The sequence below is a fragment of the Bubalus bubalis genome, chromosome 1 (genome assembly GCF_019923935.1).
Source record: "Bubalus bubalis isolate 160015118507 breed Murrah chromosome 1, NDDB_SH_1, whole genome shotgun sequence".
NCBI classification, from domain to species: domain Eukaryota; kingdom Metazoa; phylum Chordata; class Mammalia; order Artiodactyla; family Bovidae; genus Bubalus; species Bubalus bubalis.
The window spans coordinates 156,124,226-156,146,736 of NC_059157.1; the positions used below are offsets into that span (position 1 = coordinate 156,124,226).

General features: G+C 40.9%; 1 protein-coding gene across 1 annotated transcript; it reads left to right on the top strand.

Annotated features, from left to right (window-relative positions):
* Positions 1-10,482: 10,482 nt before the first annotated feature.
* Positions 10,483-21,809, top strand: SSR3 (signal sequence receptor subunit 3). Its single transcript, XM_006077370.4, has 5 exons — positions 10,483-10,702; positions 11,887-12,013; positions 16,149-16,247; positions 20,321-20,452; positions 21,513-21,809. Exons 1-5 carry the CDS (start codon positions 10,570-10,572, stop codon positions 21,577-21,579), a joined length of 558 nt encoding a protein of 185 aa, XP_006077432.1. The 5' UTR covers positions 10,483-10,569; the 3' UTR covers positions 21,580-21,809.
* Positions 21,810-22,511: the final 702 nt, after the last annotated feature.

The window sequence follows — 22,511 nt, forward strand, 5'->3', positions numbered from 1 at the left end:
TTTAAAAAAAAAGTGGGTAGTGGCCTAATTTTTGAAAATCCCACCCATGGAATATTCCTTCCATTCATCGGCCTATGAAATTACCCACCCCTATAAAAGTTGACAACTCCGTATCCTTGTCCCTCTAGCTTTCCTGGATGGCCCCACACTCTATCTGTTGAATGTATTTCTCTCTAAATAAATCCACTTCTTACCTATCACTCTGTCTCTCACTGAATTCCTTCTGTGATGAGACATCAATAACCTGAGCTTCAGTAAACCCCGAGACCAGGTGTGTGGTCTCAGTTGAAAGACCGTGAGTTCAAGTCCCAATCTGTGTTACATGGTTTCAATCCCTCCACTTCTTAAGTCTTATACCTGGCACGTATGACCTAAATCAAATCCCTTATGATTATACACTGGAAGTGAGAAATAGATTTAAGGGCCTAGATCTGATAGATAGAGTGCCTGATGAACTATGGATTGAGGTGCGTGACGCTGTACAGGAGACAGGGATCAAGACCATCCCCATGGAAAAGAAATGCAAAAAAGCAAAATGGCTGTCTGGGGAGGCCTTACAAATAGCTGTGAAAAGAAGAGAAGTGAAAGGCAAAGGAGCAAAGGAAAGATATAAGCATCTGAATGCAGAGTTCCAAAGAATAGCAAGAAGAGATAAGAAAGCCTTCTTCAGCGATCAATGCAAAGAAATAGAGGAAAACAACAGAATGGGAAAGACTAGAGATCTCTTCAAGAAAATCAGAGATACCAAAGGAACATTTCATGCAAAGATGGGCTCGATAAAGGACAGAAATGGTATGGACCTAACAGAAGCAGAAGATATTAAGAAGAGATGGCGAGAATACACAGAAGAACTGTACAAAAAAGATCTTCATGACCCAGATAATCACGATGGTGTGATCACTGACCTAGAGCCAGACATCCTGGAATGTGAAGTCAAGTGGGCCTTAGAAAGCATCACTACGAACAAAGCTAGTGGAGGTGATGGAATTCCAGTTGACCTATTTCAAATCCTGAAAGATGATGCTGTGAAAGTGCTGCACTCAATATGCCAGCAAATTTGGAAAACTCAGCAGTGGCCACAGGACTGGAAAAGGTCAGTTTTCATTCCAATCCCAAAGAAAGGCAATGCCAAAGAATGCTCAAACTACCGCACAATGGCACTCATCTCACACACTAGTAAAGTAATGCTCAAAATTCTCCAAGCCAGGCTTCAGCAATATGGGAACCGTGAACTTCCTGATGTTCAAGCTGGTTTTAGAAAAGGCAGAGGAACCAGAGATCAAATTGCCAACATCCGCTGGATCATGGAAAAAGCAAGAGAGTTCCAGAAAAACATCTATTTCTGTTTTATTGACTATGCCAAAGCCTTTGACTGTGTGGATCACAATAAACTGTGGAAAATTCTGAAAGAGATGGGAATACCAGACCACTTGATCTGCCTCTTGAGAAATTTGTATTCAGGTCAGGAAGCAACAGTTAGAACTGGACATGGAACAACAGACTGGTTCCAAATAGGAAAAGGAGTATGTCAAGGCTGTATATTGTCACCCTGTTTATTTAACTTATATGCAGAGTATATCATGAGAAATGCTGGACTGGAAGAAACACAAGCTGGAATCAAGATTGCCGGGAGAAATCTCAATAACCTCAGCTATGCAGATAACATCACCCTTATGGCAGAAAGTGAAGAGGAACTCAAAAGCCTCTTGATGAAAGTGAAAGTGGAGAGTGAAAAAGTTGGCTTAAAGCTCAACATTCAGAAAACGAAGATCATGGCATTTGGTCCCACCACTTCATGGGAAATAGATGGGGAAACAGTGGAAACAGTGTCAGACTTTATTTTTCTGGGCTCCAAAATCACTACAGATGGTGACTGCAGCCATGAAATTAAAAGACGCTTACTCCTTGGAAGGAAAGTTATGACCAACCTAGATAGCATATTCAAAAGCAGAGACATTATTTGGCCAACAAAGATTCGTCTAGTCAAGGCTATGGTTTTTCCAGTGGTCATGTATGAATGTGAGAGTTGGACTGTGAAGAAGGCTGAGCGCCGAAGAATTGATGCTTTTGAACTGTGGTGTTGGAGAAGACTCTTGAGAGTCCCTTGGACTGCAAGGAGAACCAACCAGTCCATTCTGAAGGAGATCAGCCCTGGGATTTCTTTGGAAGGAATGATGCTAAAGCTGAAACTCCAGTACTGTGGCCACCTGATGCGAAGAGTTGACTCATTGGAAAAGACTCTGATGCTGGGAGGGATTGGGGGCAGGAGGAGAAGGGGACGACAGAGGATGAGACGGCTTGATGGCATCACTGACTCGATGGACGTGAGTCTGAGTGAACTCCGGGAGTTGGTGATGGACAGGGAGGCCTGGCGTGCTGCGATTCATGGGGTCGCAAAGAGTCGGACACGACTGAGCGACTGATCTGATCTGATCTGATCTGATACCTGGCACAATTCATTCATTGCAGTTATAAAAGGGAAAAAAAATCCTATTTCCTTCTACTCGACTCCCCAAATTTCTGACACCAAAAGTGTGGGTTTTTGCACACTAAGCTTGTCTCTGATTTTCAGTGGACAATGACTGGATGTCCTGCAATTTAACTGAATTCTGACACCAACTGCTTGGAGTTAGTGCAGACCTCGGTTAAGGCCTTAGTCCCACAAGACCGTCACCTCACCCTCCAGATGCCAATCTCAGGTCCCAGGTAGCTGCCTGTGCTTCTGACCAAATGAGTTCAAATTGAGGGTTCTCACGATTCTCTTCTCAGATTTGATCATTTATGAGAACATATCAGAGAACTCAGGAAAGTGCTTTACTTGATTACTGGTTTATGACAAAGTTTACAAGCCAGGAGCAGCCAAATGGAAGAGATTCATGGGGGCAAAGTATGTGGGAAGTTGCATGAAGATACCTTGCCCTCTTTGGGCACCCTGCCCTCCCAGAACCAACACAGAGGCTCTCTGAACCCCATCGTTTAAGGGTTTTATGCAGTTTCATTAAACAGGCATGACTGATTCAATCATTGGCCACTGGAGATGAGATCAGTTTCCGGCCCCTCATCTTTTCTCTTACCTAGAGTGGCAGGTGGAGTAGGGTGGGGTGGTGTTGAAAGTTCCAACCCTCAAGTGGTTAGTTCCTCTGGCAACCATTTTCCCAGAGACAGCTCATTAGCACAAACTCACACCCCACTCCAGTACTCTTGCCTGGAACATCCCATGGACGGAGGAGCCTGGAGGGCTGCAGTCCATGGGGTCGCTGAGGGTCGGACACGACTGAGGGACTTCACTTTCACTTTTCACTTTCATGCATTGGAGAAGGAAATGGCATCCCACTCCAGTGTTCTTGCCTGGAGAATCCCAGGGATGGGGGAGTCTGGTGGGCTGCCATCTCTGGGGTCGCACAGAGTCGGACACGACTGAAGCGACTTAGCAGCAGCAGCAGATAGGATGAAAGGGGCAGGGCTTATTAAGAAAAACCAGAGATGCTTTTCTCATCCCTATTACTCAGATAGTGCCAAGGATTTTAGGAGCTAGATTTCTTATTATGTCATAGGTTACTTCCTGGCGTTTGATTTTATTACTTTTGCCTTAAACAATTTGGGGTAGGGGTGGGGAGTGATACATAAACTGATAAATTACATTGAGCAAAATCATTCATTTATATTTTCACTTGCTTATCCAATCTGTTTATATTAGTTTACTGTACTTCACATCTGTTTTGTTTTCATTTTTGGAGTTTTATGGCTTTATCTCAGGTGATGGGGGTCTCTTTTAGGCTTTCAGAGTGAAATGAGAAAGCCTTGAGGCCCTTTGGGGATTTCTCTTTACACCTCTTCTTTAATTTATGGGTGCTGGTGAGTTATGGTTTGTGCTTTCCACCTCTTCTCAGTCTGTGCTGTTTCTGTACACCTCTGTTAATTGTGCATCTTTCTGGGATTTTAGGTTTAAACTCACTGAGACAGAATCCACTATGGAGAGCCCAGGTTTGCTCACTGAGGTTTCTCTATGGATAAGATACAGGACCCTATCTGTCCAAGGATGTGCTGGCCAGAGCTGCTGTTGTGACATGACTCTGGAGGACAACTGGCAGAAAAGAAACTACCCTTGGCTACTTGTTCAAAATAGGACTTTTGGAGACGAGAACTTAGTAGCTGAGATGCCATTAGTACAGAGGATCAGTCATCAGTTCAGTTGCTCAGTCATGTCCAACTCTTTGCAACTCCATGGACTGCAGCACACCAGGCCTCCCTGTCCATCACCAACTCCCAGAGTTCACTCAAATTCATGTCCATTGAATTAGTGATGCCATCCAGCCATCTCATCCTCTGTCATCCCCTTCTCCTCCCACCCACAATCTTTCCCAGCATCAGGGTCTTTTTCAATGAGTCAATTCTTCGCATCAGCTGGCCAAAGTATTGCAGATTCAGTTTCAGCATCAGTCCTTCCAATGAATATTCAGGACTGATTTCCTTCAAAATGGAATGGTTGGATCTCCTTGCTGTCCAAGGGACTCTCAAGAGTCTTCTCCAACACCATAGTTCAAAAGCATCAATTCTTCAGTGCTCAGCTTTCCTTATAGTCCAACTCTCACATCCATACATGACCACTGGAAAAACCAAAGCTTTGATTAGATGGACCTTTGTTGGAAAAGTAATGTCTCTGCTTTTTAATATGCTGTCTAGGTTGGTCATAGCTTTTCTTCCAAAGAGCAAGCATCTTTTAATTTCATGGCTGCAGTCACCATCTGCAGTGATTTTGGAGCCCCCAAAATATAAAGTCTGTCACTGTTGCCATTGTTTCCCCATCTATTTGCCATGAATTAATGGAATTGGATGCCATGATCTTAGTTTTTTTAATGTTGAATTTTAAGCCAACTTTTTCACTCTCATCTTTTTCTGGTACAGAGGATACCAGAACTCAACTGTAGTTAAGAGCATGTATCCTGGAATCATATTGCCTGTGGTTCATAGCTTGATTCTACCACTTACTTATTGCTTAGGTGAGTTACTGTGCTAATCTGTGCTTCAGTCTCATCTGACAAATGAGTTACAATAATAACATACATCTCATAGTGTTGCTGTAAGGATTAAATTAAATGATGTATGTGAAGGGTCTAGAATAGAGCTGGAAAGACTCAGTACTTTTTGGTTATTATAATTATCATGACTGCTATTCAGATACTTCCAAAGGTCTAGCCTAGTGTCTTTCACATGGTAGTTTTTAAATAAATATTTGCTGTATGAATTCATGAAGCAATGAATTAGTCACACAGCAGTGCCTGAAATATGTAGTTTGGCTGAGTAAATTGTACCGCAGGTGGGACTTTAAAATATTGTATTTAGAAATTAATATAAATATCTCATCTTTTCTTTCAAAAATTATTTCTATAATGAGATTTGCATGTCAAATGGGCTTTTTAACAGAAAGTTAGCCCACCCTATAGCCCCTAAAGTAGTACTAGATGATCCATTTGTTAACCTTCATAAGATCCCAGTGTAAAGCTAGCAGTGGTTTTCTTTATTGGCTAAGCAACTTGCAGTGTCTACCTCAGAAAGATATATTAATTTTTAACTTGCCAAATTTCTTCCATAAAGCCAATAGCAGTGCATGAGAGAAACTTGTTATACATATCCCTGCCAGCAATAAATATTACTGCTTTAATTTTTTTCTTTTTCATCCTGTTAATGTGAAGTGATATAATGGAAAATTTAAGCTTGAAATTCACAGATTAGAAACAGGCTGCTATGGAATCAAGTCCATCAATCTGGCTCCTTCATAGAGCTGAATGTTATTGAAACAGGCGAAATACACTGCAGATCTTTGTTTGGACAGAATCTACTACCCGCCCTTTGTTTTTTTAGCAGATGGTTAGCACTGCTTGTCCAATGTGCCATGGCCATATATGTCATCTATAGATGATCCTTAGAACTTGCTGTTCTTCCAAAGGTACTAGAAAGTATTCAGTATAAAAACACACTGCTTCAGTACTTCAAGTGTGCTATTATATCTTCATGATTATCACGAAAAAAACCTTCTGTCATTAGCATCATTGTTTATCACAGTTCTTTAACTTACCCCCGAAATTTCAAATTGCTACTATTTTAGATTCTTTTCATCTTCTTTTTTAAAAAATATTATTTATTTATTTATTTATTTATGGCTGTGCTGGGTCTTCGTTGCTGGGTACAGCTTTCTCTAGTTGGAGGACGATGGCTTCTCATTGTGGTGACTTCTCTTGTTGCAGAGCACAGGCTCTAGGGCGTGTGCACTCAGTAATTGCAGCTTGTAGGCTCCAGAAGTGGGCTTATTAGTTGTGGCACATGGGCTCAGTTGTCCCGAGGCATGGGGGATCGTCCCAGACCAGGGATGGAATTGGTGTTCCTTGCATTGCAAAGTTGGATTCTTAACCACTGGACCGTCAGGGAAGGCCCTTTCTTCTGTTCAAATTTATTACCTTTGGTTTTCCTTCTTGGTTTACAAAATGCATTGATTTTAATCTACTTGCCATTTTAAACTTTTATCTTTTTTGTTTAAATATTTTTGTTAGGTGTAATTCTTTTCAACCTCATCATTATTCTTACTTTCTTCCTCTTTCAGTTTTGTCTAGCTTGTTGATTTTTGTCCCTTTTGATCTTATAAGTTTTCTGATTTTATCTGTTATCTTTTTATATCCTTGGTTTATAAATAGCAAGCAAGAAATCTAGTTAAAGAGACAGATCCAAAAGGTTATGCTGATGATTTGATCACAGATAAGAGGGAAAGGAAGGAATCAGTGTTGTTGCTGCTGCTGCTAAGACACTTTAGTCGTGTCCAACTCTTAGCGACCCCACAGACTACAGCCTACCAGGCTCCTCTGTCCATGGGATTTTCCAGGAATCAGTGTTGCAACCTAACAATTTAGCAAATGGGTGAGAGAGGATGTGATTTACTAAGGTAGGAAAAACAGAGAAGAATATTTTGGAAGAAAAAATATAAAAGTTTCTTCACTATCACTATTGACTGATTTGATCTCCTTGCTGTCCAACACCACAGTTCAAAAGCATCAATTCTTCAGTGCTCAGTTTTCTACTGGAAAAATCATGGCTTTGATTAGCCAGGTCTTTGTCAGTTAAGTAATGTCTCTGCTTTTTAATATGCTATCTAGGTTGGTCATAGCTTTTCTTCAAAGGACCAAGTGTCTTTTAATTTCATGGCTGCAGTCACCATCTGCAGTGATTTTGGAGCCAAAGAAAATAAAGTCTGTTACTGTTTCCATTGTTTCCCCATATTTGCTATGAACTGATGCTTTTGAACTGTGATGTTGGAGAAGACTCTTGAGAGGCCCTTGGACTGTAAGGAGATCCAACCAGTCCATCCTAAAGGATATCAGTCCTGAATATTCAATGGAAGGACTGATGCTGAAGCTGAAACTCCAATACTTTGGACACCTGATGCAAAGAACTGACTCATTGGAAAAGACCCTGATGCTGGGAAAGATAGAAATTGGGAGGAGAAGGGGACAACAGAGGATGAGATGGTTGGATGGCATCACCGACTCAATGGACATGAGTTTGACTAAATTCCAGGAGTTGGTGATGGACAGGGAGGCCTGGCGTGCTGCAGTCCATGGGGTCCCAAGGAGTTGGACACGACTGACTGACTGAACTGAACTGAATTGAACCTATGGGACTGGATGCCATGATCTTCGTTTTTTGAATGTTGAGTTTTAAGCCAGCTTTTTCACTCTTTTTTACTTTCATCAAGTGGCTCTTTAGTTCCTCTTTGCTTCTGCCATAAGGGTGGGGTCATTTGCAAATCTGAGGTTATTGATATTTGTCCTGACAATCTTGACTCCAGCTGTGCTTCATCCAGTCCAGCATTTCACATGAAATTAAATAAGAAATGTGACAATATACAGCCTTGATGTACTCCTTTCTCAATTTGGAACCAGTCTGTTGTTCCATGTCCAGTTCTAACTGTTGCTTCTTGACACACATACAGATTTCTTAGGAGGTAGTAAGGTGATCTGGTATTCCTATCTCTTCAAGCATTTTGCAGTTTGTTGTGATCCACAGTCGAATATGAATGCGAAGTCAAGTGGGCCTTAGGAAGCATCACTGCCAACAAAGTTAGTGGAGGTGATGGAATTCCAGTTGAGCTATTTTAAATCCTAAAAGATGATGATGTGAAAGTGCTGCACTCAATATGCCAGCAAATTTGGAAAACTCAACAGTGGCCACAGGACTGGAAAGGTCAGTTTTCATTCCAATCCCAAAGAAGGGCAATGCCAAAGAATGCTCAAACTACCACACAATTGCATTCATCTCACATGCTAGCAAAATAATGTTTGAAATTCTCCAAGCCAGGCTTCAACAGTATGTGAACCATGAACTTCCAGATTTTCAAGCTGGTTTTACAAAGGCAGAGGAACCAGAGATCAAATTGCCAACATCCATTGGATCATCAAAAAAGCCAGAGAGTTCCAGAAAAAACATCTACTTCTGCTTTATTTATTTATCTATGCCAAAGCCTTTGACTGTGTGGATCACAACAAACTGTGGAAAATTCTTAAAGAGATGGGAATCCCAGATCATCTGACCTGCCTCCTGAGAAATCTGTATGCAGGTCAAGAAGCAACAGTTAGAATTGGACATGGAACAATAGACTGGTTCCAAATCAGGAAAGGAGAACATCAAGGGTGTATATTGTCACCCTGCTTATTTAACTTATAGGCAGAGTACATCATGAGAAACGGTGGACTGGATGAAGGATGAGCTGGAATTAAGATTGCCAGGAGAAATATCAATAATCTCAGATATGCAGATGACACCACCCTTACGGCAGCAAGCGAAGAAGAACTAAAGAGCTTCTTCATGAAAGTGAAAGAGGAGGGTGAAAAAGTTTGCTTAAAACTCAACATTCAAAAAATTAAGATCATGCCATCTGGTCCCATCACTTTTTGTAAATAGATGGGGAAACAATGGAAACAGTGACAGAATTTATTTTTCTGTGCTCCAAAATCGCTGCAGATGGTGACCACAGCCATGAAATTAAAAGACACTTGCTCCTTGGAAGAAAAGCTAGACAGCATATTAAAAAGCAGAGACATTACTTTTCCAACAAAGGTCCATCTAATCAAAGCTTTGGGTTTTCCAGTAGTCATGTATAGATGTGAGAATTGGACTATAAAGAAAGCTGAGTATTGAAGAATTGATGCTTTTGAACTGTGGTGTTGGAGAAGACTCTTGAGAGTCCCTTGGACAGCAAGGAGATCCAACCATTCCATTCTGAAGGAAATCAGGCCTGAATATTCATTGGAAGGACTGATGCTGAAGCTAAAACTCCAATACTTTGGCCACCTGAATGGAAGAGCAGACTCATTGGAAAAGACCCTGATGCTGGGAAAGATTGAAGGCAGAAGGAGAAGGGGATGACAGAGGATGAGATGATTGAATGGCATCACTGACTCAGTGGACATGAGTTTGAGTAAGCTCCAGGAGTTGGTGATGGACAGCGAAGCCTGGTGTACTGCAGTCCATGGGGTTTATAAAGAGTTGAACATGATGAATGACGGAACTGAACTGAACATATTCAAAGGCTTTAGTAAAGTCAACGAAGAAGTAGTTGATGTTTTTCTGAAATTTTCTTGCTTTTTCTATGAGCCCACGGATGTTGGCAATTTGATCTCTGGTTCCTCTGCCTTTTCTAAATCCCACTTGAAAATCTGGAAGTTCTCCATTCAGGTACTGTTTAAACCTAGCTTGGAGAATTTTGAGCATTACTTTGCTAGCATGTGAAATAAGCGCAATCGTGTGGTAGTTTGAATATTCTTTGGCATTGTCTTTCTTTGGGATTGGAGTGAAAACTGACCTTTTCCAATTCCGTGGCCACAGCTGAGTTTTCCAAATTTCCTGGCATTTCCAGTGAGGCACTTTATTTAACAGCATCATCTTTTAGGCTTTGAAATAGCTCAGCTGGAATTCCATCACCTCGACTAGCTTTGTTGGTAGTGATGCTTACTAAAGCCCACTTGACTTCGCACTCCAGCATGTCTGGCTCTAGGTTAGTGATCACACCATCGTGGTTATCTGGGTCATTAAGAGCTCTTTTGCATAGTTCTTTTTATTCTTGTCATCTCTTAATATCTTCTGCTTCTGGGTACCCACAGAGCCAGTTAAACCATACGCTCCATGAATGAATGACCATAAGACGAAGAGCTTCATGTTTTGGAATTTCCAGGGCTTGGAAAGCAGGAGTCTATCAGCATCTTTGAAATAAATGTTAATAAAATTTTGTTACTATCGCCCACTGAACTACAAGTCCCGGCCTCCTCCTAGAATGTGATGAATCACGTGGCTGGCTAGGAATCCGGAAGTCTGGCCCGCTTGCCTAATCACGCCGGAGAAACCTACAAAGTGACGCCAGACTGGCCAATCCTGAGGATGTTTGTTCCAAGCCAGGACGGGTCCCGCCTCCTCGCGCTGCGCTGACTGGTCGTTAGCGGATACGGTGGCTGTAGAGGCGGTAACAGTGGCTTCTTCCCCGCTCTCCGCCAGGTTCCGCGCCCGTCCCGCGGCTCCGATTCCACCATGGCTCCCAAAGGCGGCCCCAAGCAGCAGTCCGAGGAGGACCTGCTCCTGCAGGATTTCAGCCGCAACCTCTCGGCCAAGTCCTCGGCGCTTTTCTTCGGGAACGCCTTCATTGTGTCGGCCATCCCCATCTGTGAGCGCTTGGAGCGAAACGGGCTGGGCTGGGCTGGGCTGGGCGGGGACGTGGCAGGGCCGTGCAGAGGGCGAGGCGTGCGCCGGAGCCCGCGCTGTCCCCCAGCTCCTCCTGGACTCGGGGGCTGCACGCAGCCTCTGTGGGCCTCCGTGATCTGCCCGGAATCGTGGTGGGTGGCATCCCAGGAAAGTCATTGTAGCACGTTGTAAAAGTAGGCTAGCTCATTCCCGGGCCTCAGGTCTGCGGATTGTGAGTTACTGGTTCTGGGATGGCGGCCTCAAATCTGTATTTCAACCAACACCCGGGTTAAGATCTTATGATGCTAACAGGCATATCGCCTGTTCTCTCCCCAACCCCTTTGCCACGTATAACTATCGTTTGCTGTTACGAGATCTTAAACTTTTTACTTTCTTTGGAGAAACTCATGAATTAGGTTAGAGCATTAACACTCGCACTGAATTGTAAATGTAGCTTTAGAACGGGTTCACACAGAACCGGTTATTTTCCGAAAGAAGTTGAACCAGTGCCAAGGCCCCAAGCTGTACTGTGTTTAAACTTTTAATAATTCTGTTAGGGCAATTCTAGAATTCTTATTGAATGGAAAAACTTTACAGCCTTGGCCAAGGTTGTTTTTAGAGTTTAGGGATCCCAAATGTCAATTTCCTCTCTCCTACATTTTTGCAGTGTTGTTGGACAAATCCAGATGTATTTTTCTCCCGACTTTATAAAACCCAGCGTGCAGTTAACATGGTTCAGTGACCCCACTGTGCATTGCCTTGATTTCAGATAACAGCCACGTCAGCGTGTGAACTCTGGTTTGGGACTACACGTGGAGTCTCGGAATGACTTGTAGTTAATGTAATAGTACCCTGAAGAATGAAATTTGAAGTCTCAGTCGTGATTTTGTTGAGCCAGAGTTCTCATTCTAGAAGCAGCAGAAATCGCATCAGGGACTAGTTATAGGAAGGTTATGTTTTTCAAGTATTCTGAACCAGAAACAGTTGAGACTTAACTTTTTCCTGGATATCACACTTAGTTCTTCTTACACTGTATTGGATTCCCTAATCCGGGCTGTATTTTACCAGGTTTAGCTATAATTATTAATAACTCAGCAGGTTTTTGTAACTGGGTGGTAATGTTTTGTTTCTTTTTGTATTCCCCCACCCCCTTTTATCTTAATTCAGGGTTATATTGGCGAATATGGCATATGGATCTTATTCAGTCTGCTGTTCTGTATAGTGTGATGACCCTAGTAAGCACTTACTTGGTAGCCTTTGCTTACAAAAATGTGAAATTTGTTCTCAAGCACAAGTAAGTATATTTCTCAAGTGAAAGTAAATATTGTTGCATTTTTATATAGTAGGGTGTCTTCTGAAAGACTATTTGTGTGCTTGAGTTTTGGTAAGCATTAATTTGAGATATATTTTTATGTATATTTGGGGGGAGATATGTGTATGTATATTTGGATTAATTTGAAATATATGTGTATGCATATACACATATGTGTTTATATTTGGGGGGAGATAGATGTGTATGTATGTTTGGATTAATTGGAAATATATGTGTATGTATATTCAGGGGGTATGTATATATGATTGGAAAATATGTAATCATAAATAATGGAATAGCGACTAACTGAAAAGCAGAGACAGTGCTGTTAACACTGCTATGGAAGTGGGTTTTGAGGTTGGAATTAGAACACTTAGGTACTAGCCTTAATCATGGGGCTCAGAAAAGCAAACCCACCAAGTAAATTAACATTTTAAAAGTCAAATGGAATTCTGGAAAGAATTGTTCTGGACTGTCCATGTAGAATTTTTGGATGTGAAAGAAGTGGTCTTTTTTTCTTTTACTCAACCTTGACATGTTTAATGCTAATTAGGCTACCATATTTCCTCTGTTTCTTCCTTCATTTTGTCATTTCACTCTCCTAATAACTCTTCATGACATTCTCTTTTCTAAAAGTATTAAAACCAGATTCTTCCAGGCCCTTGGAATGTGAATCCTCTGCCTCCTACCAGTCAGGCCTCATCTTTTAGGATTGGGGCTTAGGGCTTCCGACTCAGCCTTTGAACATGACTCCTCCCTTCCCTCATTTAGAAACGTCTCCCTTTCTTTCCATTCTTACGTGTCTGTTATTTTAAGCCTTAGGAATCCTTTCCGGAGAAATCCTAACTGTCTTTATTGTTCCTGTGTCAAGCTTTCTGGTGATGAGGAGCAGAAACACCTTGAGATGATCTCAGTTAACAGGGATGATTGTAAGCCTCCCCACTGTCGTCCTGGATCCTTAGGAGTCTAGGTTGTGTCTGACAGTTGCTGGAACAGCTAAATCCAGGTCATCTCTTTTGTCTTACTGCTTGGCAGCCCCTCTTCACCAGCTGCCATTTCAGAATTCAGCCCATCTCGGCCTCTGCTTTCCTGGGCTGTCCTTCTCATGAGGCATGGCCATCTGTGGATAGTGAAGTCCTCAGAGTGGGTGTTTTGCATGACCCATCCTTTGTGATTCCCTTGGACCTCGGTCTCTTAGGGACCTAGTGTTTTTCACTTGTTCTACATATAATTTTTCATTCACCTTTTTGGAGTCAAAAATTATGCTCTTTCCTCTCATTTTTACTTCCCGCTTTTTGAGGACAGCTTCCATGCCCTTTGTTTATTTCTCTTACCCTAGTTAATGATACATTTTGTTTAGTTCAGTGAAATTTCAGTGATCTCTGCCTGTAATGTGGAAGACTTGGGTTCAGTCCCTGGGTAGGGAGACATTGCCTGGAGAAGGGAATGCCTACCTACTCCAGTGTTCTTAAATGGAGAATTTCATGGACAGAGGAGCCTGGTGAGCTATAGCGCATGGGGTTGCAAAGTGTTGGACAAAACTGAACGACTAACATTTACATTTACTGACTTAATAGGATCTCTGAGTGAAATTATTTTTTAGTCGTCATAGTTTTGGTTTAATATTAAATACTGCTAGTGACATAGTTTTGGTTTAATATTAAATATTGCTAGTGACATAAAAACTCCTACAGATTGGTAAGATTGTTAAGGCTTAAAGAGCCAGCAAGATGCTGAGTGTGGGCAGGTGTTGGTAGTGGAGGGAATGGCTTCAGAGTCTATAGTCTGTATTCCAATTCCCACTCTGCTGCTTTTTAAGTGCAGACCCTTGGGCCTGCATTTTATCTTTTGAGACTTCAGATTTCTGGGCTGTAAAATGGGAGTACTAATGGTACCTCTTGGGATGGTCAGGATTAAATATGGTACGTGCAACATGTAGAGCATGGCGTTCAGCATGTAATAAATGTTTGTGTGCAGTGTCGGAGAGGTTGGAGGTGAGAGAGCCCATAGGAATTTCTTTTAATATGGTATGATTTTTAAGATGTTTATGAAGATTTTTTTTTTAGTCTCAGTTGGCTGGGTGCTGGGTCCCTGCATTTGCCTCTGTCTTGTTTAAGAGCATTTAGCGCTGAGTGAGATTTGTTTGCTGAGACCACGGAGATGGAGGGTAGGGCTGAGTTGTAGTAAACCTACAGTGTGGTTGTTAATGTCTTTTTAGGCAAGTATAGAATTTTAGACATAGAAATTAGTTATCTGGGTAAGTGTCTTCAGGACAGATGATTGACTATTTGTCTGAGAGGTGCCTAGAGCCAGCTCTTTTGAAGATAGTTTATTCTTACGTCCTAGCACCCTGACAGTTGAGGTGCGTGCGTGCATGTGTGCGTGCGTGCGTGTGTGTGTGTGTGTGCGCGCGCGTGTGTGTGTGTTTTTTCCCCCCTCTGCTCAGCTAAGAAAGGTTTTTGCTGTAAACCGTGTCCATTTCTTATCAATTGGCCTTTCTTAGAAAAAAGCAGTCTTATGTGAAGTTCAAGAAATATTTAATGAGTGCCTTGGATTTGCTGGAGATTAAGAGATGAGAGTCTCTGCCTGCAGAACAGAATTTTACGTAATACAATGAGTCAGGGATAGCAGGGCATTATAATGTTCTATTTAGTGTCTTAAAGTAGCTCTTAAAACAGCTACCTGCTCCCTTAGCTGCTGTTTTCTTTACATTTCAGAACCTATTTCCTTTTACCTATTTTCTAACTGGTTTTCCTCCCTCCAATGATCAATTTGTGGAAAAATACATTAGTCAAAGCTGACTAAAGATTTTGTTTTTAACAGTGTCACTTCTAACTTGATTATTGAGTGAGAGAGAGAGAAAACCAACCCAAATTTGGGGCTTCTCAGGAGCTTCAGTGGTAAAGAATCCACCTGCCAGTGCAGGAGATGCAAGAAACGCGGGTTCGATCCCTGGGTCAGGAAGATCCTCTGGAGTAGAAAATAGTTTAATTTGTAGCCCAGAAGCCCATGTTGTTGAAGGTTGAAAGCTATTGCTGTTCATGATCTTGGGGTTTTCAGGAATCCATCCTGATTTTTCCACAGTTTTCCTTGGTCCACTGACCAGAACTTAATGTAGTGTAGTTATGAGGGATTTGAACATAGATTAAACAGATGTCTGTCTCTATGGTCTACATCTGTGGCTTGTTTAATACATCTCAGTATTTTGTTGAAAGTTTTCTTAGTGAGACTTTGTAGGCAATTGCACTATTTTGCTTGTGATCAGTTATTACTTTTTCTTTGTTTATGGGTAGTCAAGTTTGTCCTCTATTATGAAAAGTAAATCATCAAATTTAAATGTCTAATCTTGGGGAGGCTTTTGTATTTCATCATAGGTTAACTTTTATCTTCTCTTTCACTAGCAACCCCATCTGATAAATTTTATCTTGTATATATATATTTTTTTTTTCGATGATGTCTTTTTTTTTTTTTCCCTTTATCTGACTCATCACTAAATATTCTTATCTGATTTCTCAAATGACACTTTCAGCCTTTTCTGGCTGATTCCATATTATCTCTTGGTGCAACTCTCAAACCAGTAGTTTATTTAACAAACTGCTGTGGTCAGTCCTTCACCAGGTGGTAATATTTCTTTTTAGTGATATTCCCCTTTTGAATAGAGTTAAAAGCTTTACTTTAAGATTTTAGATTTCTCTAAGCTTAATTTTCCGTTAGATATTGGAATTGAAATCACGTGTCATTTACTAGTGCCTTAACAAATTTATTTGTGGAACAGTTAATTTATGAGTTAAAACAAAGTGGAGCTATAATGATTCATAATTAAATTGTGCTAATAGCATTTGACTTTTATTTCCATATTAAATACCTGACTTTTGAAAATTCTCCCTTTTAAGCTGAATTCAAAACACATCACTAATAAACCCTGTCTTGGAAGTTTCTTGAACTCCCTCTCTTTTGGCTAGTATAGTGTAATAAGCTTGGAACTTTCTGTCCAGCTTGTTTTCTTGAAATGTAAAGTATGATACAGTTGCCAGGACAAGCTCGGAGTACAAAGTGTTTCTGAGAGAGCACTGTTCACTCCTGGAGCATGTGGAAACTCTTTTTCTTTTCCTTTCAGAGTAGCACAGAAGAGGGAAGATGCTGTCTCCAAAGAAGTGACTCGGAAACTTTCTGAAGCTGATAATAGAAAGATGTCTCGGAAGGAAAAGGATGAAAGGTTTGACTCCCTATTTAAAGTGTTTATGGTAACCAGAAAGGGGGGTATTTGTAGAAAATAAAAGTTTTTTTGGTTTCTGCTTAAAGAACATGGGTATCAGAATTGTCTGAGAGGAATGTTGGTGTTGTAGAAGTTGTTGTAATGAGGATAATTGTCCTTTTGAGCATTTATTACCACCAGATACTTTCCTCCAGAGAGCCCCACGAGGTAGGTGCTCTTGTTTTCTCCACTTTATGCCTGAGGACTCTGAGGTACAGAAAGCTAGGGCACGCTGCTCCAAGGTCATAGGTCAGTGTGTGGTAAGGCCAGAGTGAGAACACAGGCAGTCTGACATGAGCTTGTGCTCCACTGTTCTGCCGGGCTAGGAGCGTGCAGAGCTGTGTGCAGTGCTTGGCTTTGCCACTCATTAGCTGTGCAACCTTTAGATATCACCTAACCCCTGTGTCTGAAGGCTTTACATTGTGTTCTGTGTAAGCATTTTTAGGTGGTGGTATTTCTGTTCCTGAATGTCTCTGGGCACATCTGGTTGTTGGACATCTGCATTGTTTGGGAAAAAGAAAACAATTAGGTTTGTCTCCTGTTGCCCAATTCTTTGCCATATTTATTAGCGCCATCCCCAGTTTTTCCTGCCAGCTGCTGTTAGAAGTCTAACGAACAGTCTAACGTCTGAATACAAGTCTCTGAACGACTGAATAAACTTGTGCTTAAGAGTTGCCAGATGGTTTAACGAAGTCGTAAGTTGAGCCTGTTTTCATGGATCTTAAGTTTAGTATCCATAGGTGCTTTGTGAAATGGAATTTTTATCCCACTTTGCTCCAGAAAGACTTTGTGGGGACTTACAATATTAAATTGCATATAAAACTAAGCAGTACAATTTTAAAAGATCAGAAACCGATGAAAAGTAAGAAGAGGTGGATGAATGAGGACCTCAGGGTTAGTTACAGCAGTTGGGCACAGAACTTAGCTCTGAGCTTCCAAGTGTCAGAGGGCACGTCTGAGGTCATCCAGCTTTCATTGTCGGATGAGAAGCAGCAGGCATGTCCTTCTGAAGAGAAACTTTGCTGGCACTGAATCTTGGACAGACTTTATCAAGTGGATCCTTACGTAAGGGACACAGAGTAACTTAATGAACAGTGTCTTCTACAGTGGTTTTGGACAGGCACCAAAACATTACTGAAGTGATTATGTCTTATGAATCCTTCATAAAACTGAAGGAACACTATTAAAGTCCTCAGAGCAAAGGCCTGTGTTTCAGGGAGCAGCCGTAAGGACTTCTGGCTCTGTGTAACTTTTTGATCACAAATTTTTGCATAGGGATAGATACTAGAGAATCTAGACCACTTTTTTTTAACCTTTTTATTGAATTACAATATTTATTAGAACAGTGGTTCCTAAATTGGAGTGCACTTCATCGTTACCCAAATTTCAAAATGCTTTTTATAAGCTTTTGCAATCTTAGAGGTTTTAGATGACTAATTATATCAGAGATGGCAAATGGGTCTCTCTGCCCACCGCAGACTTCCTGATTTGGTCTGATACTTGCTCTTCATCCTGGGATGTGTCTCAGAATCTTTCACAGCATGGAAGAAAGGTAGTCTTCACCAGCAGATCAGTTGGAATCGGAAATGAAGCCTCTTTGCCATTGGCTGGATCATATATTTCAGATTAGGGTGAAGTGGAGGTTTATTGATATTTAAAATTCAGAGCATCAGAAAATTATAAAGGTCTGTTCTTGTCATCAGTAGAAGTTTGTGCTGTTTGTAATTGTGGCCTCTCATAAAGGCCACACTGGATACAGTTGTACCAAGGTCTGTAGTCATTATTGATGCAGTAACTGGATACACAACTCCCTTTAAGATCTAGTGTTTTTTTTTCCCTCAAAAGACTAGTTGTTTCCAAGAGATTTAAGAGAAGGCTTATTGGCATGTTTCTACCCAGATGGGTATCTCTTGAAGTATGTGCCACTTTGAACTGCTTTTCCATCTCTGCAAGGATGGAAACTAGCAGAGGAGGATCGGATTCATTAATGCTTGTCCCAGGATATGAATGTTATTTTTCCTTGACTTACTGAGGGTCCATTGTTAGTATTATCAGATTGTAAGACTTGCTGAGTATGGTCTCAACTTCTCTCCTGTTTTAGGAAGTACTCCTTGGACAAAGAACCCCTTGAGAAGTGCTCTCTCAAACTAGGTTTCCTACCAGTGAGGCTCTGGCAGAACCACTGCTGATGAGGGGGATCGGGAGTCCTAACCTTCTTCAAAATAAACCAGGATATGGCTGGACTAGAACAAGTTCTGAGAGCTGCCAGACAGTCCTGACTGGCTATACCACCATGTAACTCATGGCCTTTGGGACCTGGGACAACCTAGATGATTGAACCACTCTTTCATGAAAAACATCTTGAAGTTAGTTCTGATTCGGGGCTTGGCAGGGAGTTCGGGAGAAGCACTGTAGTAGAAACGGGATAATTTAATTGCCAACAGTAAAGTCATGCCTGTAGCCTATTTAAGGAGCCTGTCTTCACTGGGTCTTGTGCCAAAGTCTTAAAAACAGTGTTTTGTAGCATTAAACCATGTACAGACTATGGACATTTCTGAACCAGGCTGGTGTTTTCTTTGATTATTGATAGAATGGGATATTGTATTAATTCCAAATCATGTATTTTTTAAATTTACATTTAAACTTCTCTGAAATCAGAAGCTTTATAGTTGATAGCTGCATTTAATATAAGGTCCTTCACATCTCCCAAACTTGACAGTAGACTAAGATTTAGTAAGTTGATGGTATCCACAGAATTAAGGAAACATGGCATATATATTAGAAACCACGAATTTCTTCCGGTGAAGACAAGGTGCTAATACCTTTCATTTAGCTCCTTTACAGCCAGGCTTGTTGACTTTGCATTACAACAGTTGGTGAGTAAAACATGGCAGTTACAATGACATTAGCCATGTGCTAGCCTTAGGATTAGTTGGGGGTACCATCTGACCCCAGAGTAATGTATTTTTCTGGAGGAGAAAGCATCAATGGCAGTGACTTGGAGCCTTTTAGATGACCCACAGTAAAAATATTTTAGTATTTGACCAAATACTTTTACATACACACACGTAAATGTTGCATAGAACAAAGTTATTACCCTATTGTATGTGATGCACTTGATACTTTTCTGGTTTTTTTCCTGTTTCATTTTTTTTTTAACGTGTTGGTCACAACTCACTCAGTAATTTTTCCTGAACAGTGGATCCACTCAGTTGATTTCACATCCCATTACTAGGTTAGAACCTACCTACTCGTTTAAAAATTGCTTTACAAAGTTAATTAACTGAAGAGAATAAAGACCCCCTTATTCACAGGCACCCTGGAACTTCCTATTGCCCCTGTGAAATGGTAAAAAAAAAAAAAAAAAAAAGTGGATTAAATAAAAAGTAAGTGGGTTTCACGGGAGTAAAAATTCCTCCTAATGATCAAGCAGATTCTTAGTTCGAATTAAGTAAAGATGGCTAAAGAGAGTCACAGACAAGTCTGTTTCTGTGATGTGACAGCTGGTTTTGTCCATGGGCTTGTCTTAAGGTGTAACATTGAAGGCTGAAATCTGTAGACTATAGAGAGTTTCAAGCCTGCAAACGGGCAAGAAAGCCCTTTCAGGCTGCTAATCAGTAGTGTGTTTTTGGTGAGTATCTAGAGAAAGATGCCAATTTTGGTTGCTGATAAAACCAAACTAATTGTGATTAATCAGTTCCTTCCTCAAAAGCTTAAACTGCTGGGAAAAAAGGTAATATACCTAGCTACTTGAGCATCGATAACTTAGTTCCCTGACTAGGGTCTGAACCCAGGCCCTAGCATTGAAAGCACTGAATCCTGCCTACTAGACCCCCAGGGAATTTCTGAGCATTGATAAAATGAAATATCTTTTTTAGTAGAATAAAGGGGACAATGCTGACTGAATTTAATATTAACACATTCTGCCCAGAACACTTAAAGAAGAACTTACCTTATAATGAGCTAGAACCATGTGGTATTTAACAGTTTTAGTGCCTACTGAAAAACTAAATGACTTGTTTCTGTGTCCACAGAATCTTGTGGAAGAAGAATGAAGTTGCTGATTATGAAGCTACAACATTTTCCATCTTCTATAATAATACCCTATTTCTGGTCTTGGTCATTGTTGCTTCCTTCTTTATACTGAAGAACTTCAACCCCACAGTGTATCCTTTTAAAGGTTGATTATCCTTTTTAGAAGTTTAGAAACAGTTCATTTTGGTTTTTATTTGTCTGAGTGGTTTTTGGTAACAAAAACTGCAAAGGGAGTCACCCCCTTAATAAGCACTGTGACCTTAGGCATGTTTCTGGATGTTTAAAATAAGGGCTTTTGGTTTGATTTGAAGTTCTTTTAATTTTATGATCAAGACTTCATGATAAATAATGGGTATTGCAAAGCAGTCTTAGATATATGATGATGTGTACCTACCTGGTTTAAAAAAACAAACATGCTAAGGAGCCAAAGCAAACTTGCCTTCTTTGACAGCTCCTGGCGTAAGTCCTGTATCTGCTGGTACTTTGGGGCTTTGGGGTTGGGTGGATAGCCAGTGAAGTTAAATTGGCACATTTTATAACAGCTTAATAGTGTTTCAAGTTGCTCTTAAATTGAGCTTTTGGGCAAGAATCAGTCTTCTCTTGTTAAGGTAATTTATTAAAAGTGTTATCCAGGAATGTGCAGCCAAATTTTCAACAGTAGGAGATTCTGATGTAATGAAATAGCAGATACTCTCCAACTTGTATCTTCTGGGAATACTGGAGTGATTTGCCCCAAACACTCTAGTCCTGAGACTGAGAGTAGCTGCAAACTTTGTGAACCTCCTTGCTTTCACAGGCCAGCTGTAGCCAAAACACTGATGGACAAGGAAAACTTACTTTTCCTTTGCTGTTGATGCGGGGGTTGGTAAAGAAATCAAGTCTCTTCTTCCTCCCTATGTTCTTTGATCAGCTCTTTTCCTGAGGGTTAAATGGAATTCAGATGTTTTCTTTGTGATCATGTGTTCTAGGTTTGTCTTAAGTGTTTTCTGTTGGAACATATTCCCTGTGAATGTTCTTCGTTCTTTATAGTCTCCTCTCTGGTAAATTGTATTTGCAAACAATGGGACTGCACATTATTGTCGTTAGATAGCGTGTCAGGAGGAAAACAGTACATTCCAAGGAGGTGGGTTCTTCTTGTTTTGTTGAAAACCAATTTGGGGTTGATTTTTCCTTAACATTGAATTCTTACAGGAACTACATTTTGTCCATAAGTGCTTCCTCAGGCCTCATCGCCCTCCTGTCTACTGGTTCCAAGTAGACTGCCTCAGCTTTGCCACCCCCTGCTCCCCGCTGCCCTGACTTTGTATCTATGGGTGGCCTGTGGTATGTGGAAAAATAGCAGGGTGGTCAGGGTGGAAGACACACAAGCTGTTTTTGTAAGTCTGGAGTTTGAGGGTTTAAAAAACCCAACAAAATGTAATTCAATATTTGTTTATTGGCTCTTTTTTTTTTTGACAGATTGTTGAAATTAAATGAATTGAAAGGGAAGCGCAGAGTACTAGGACATTTATTAAAAGGCAAAAAGTGTTGCAATCACAAGTGTTACAATCACAAGAGGAGAAAATAACTTGTTTCCTTGATTTGTCAGAGGTCACAGTAACCTGGACTGAGCTGTTATTATTTATAATAGTAGCAAGAAGTTAATAACTGGTTCTGTGTGTTCCAAGCACAATATTACAACTTTTATTTTTTGTTTTGAGCCATAAATATCAGAATGAATCGTCTCCCTCTGGGGGACTGAACAGAAGCATCATGCTTGCAAGTCTCTGACTTGGTGATTTGAAATAACTCAGTTAAAACATGGTTTCTCCAACTGGGAGAAGAGAAACTTGTGGAAAAGTTGTATGTGTTTTTTTTTCTAAGAATAAAGGCATCCAAGGTAATAGCCTAAAAATAGTACCCAGGCATATGAGTTGTCCTGTGGGGTTAAAGCACACACTGTTCAGCTCTGTAGCATTAGCCCTGGGTGGGTGTCCAGGGAGGTTAGCTCAACCCTCCCATGTTGGTTTGACCTGTTAAGAGAATGGAGTCCTTGTTTCCTCTTGACCAGGGTCTCCCATCACTGGAGGAATGTTCAGCAAGAGAGTCTCTATCCTGAATATTGACGTGTAAGAGACCAAAGTGATTTTTGTGATCTTAGTTCTGGAATTCTAAAAACTCTCCAAGGAATTACAGTGGTTTTGGTACTGC

Bases quoted from the DNA above. Each gene is read 5' to 3' on its own strand.
- SSR3 (XM_006077370.4), top strand. From the start codon at position 10,570: ATGGCTCCCAAAGGCGGCCCCAAGCAGCAGTCCGAGGAGGACCTGCTC. The intron at 16,248-20,320 runs GTTTGACTCCCT...CTGTGTCCACAG, and splicing joins CGGAAGGAAAAGGATGAAAG to AATCTTGTGGAAGAAGAATG. The intron at 20,453-21,512 runs GTATCCTTTTAA...GAATTCTTACAG, and splicing joins AAGAACTTCAACCCCACAGT to GAACTACATTTTGTCCATAA.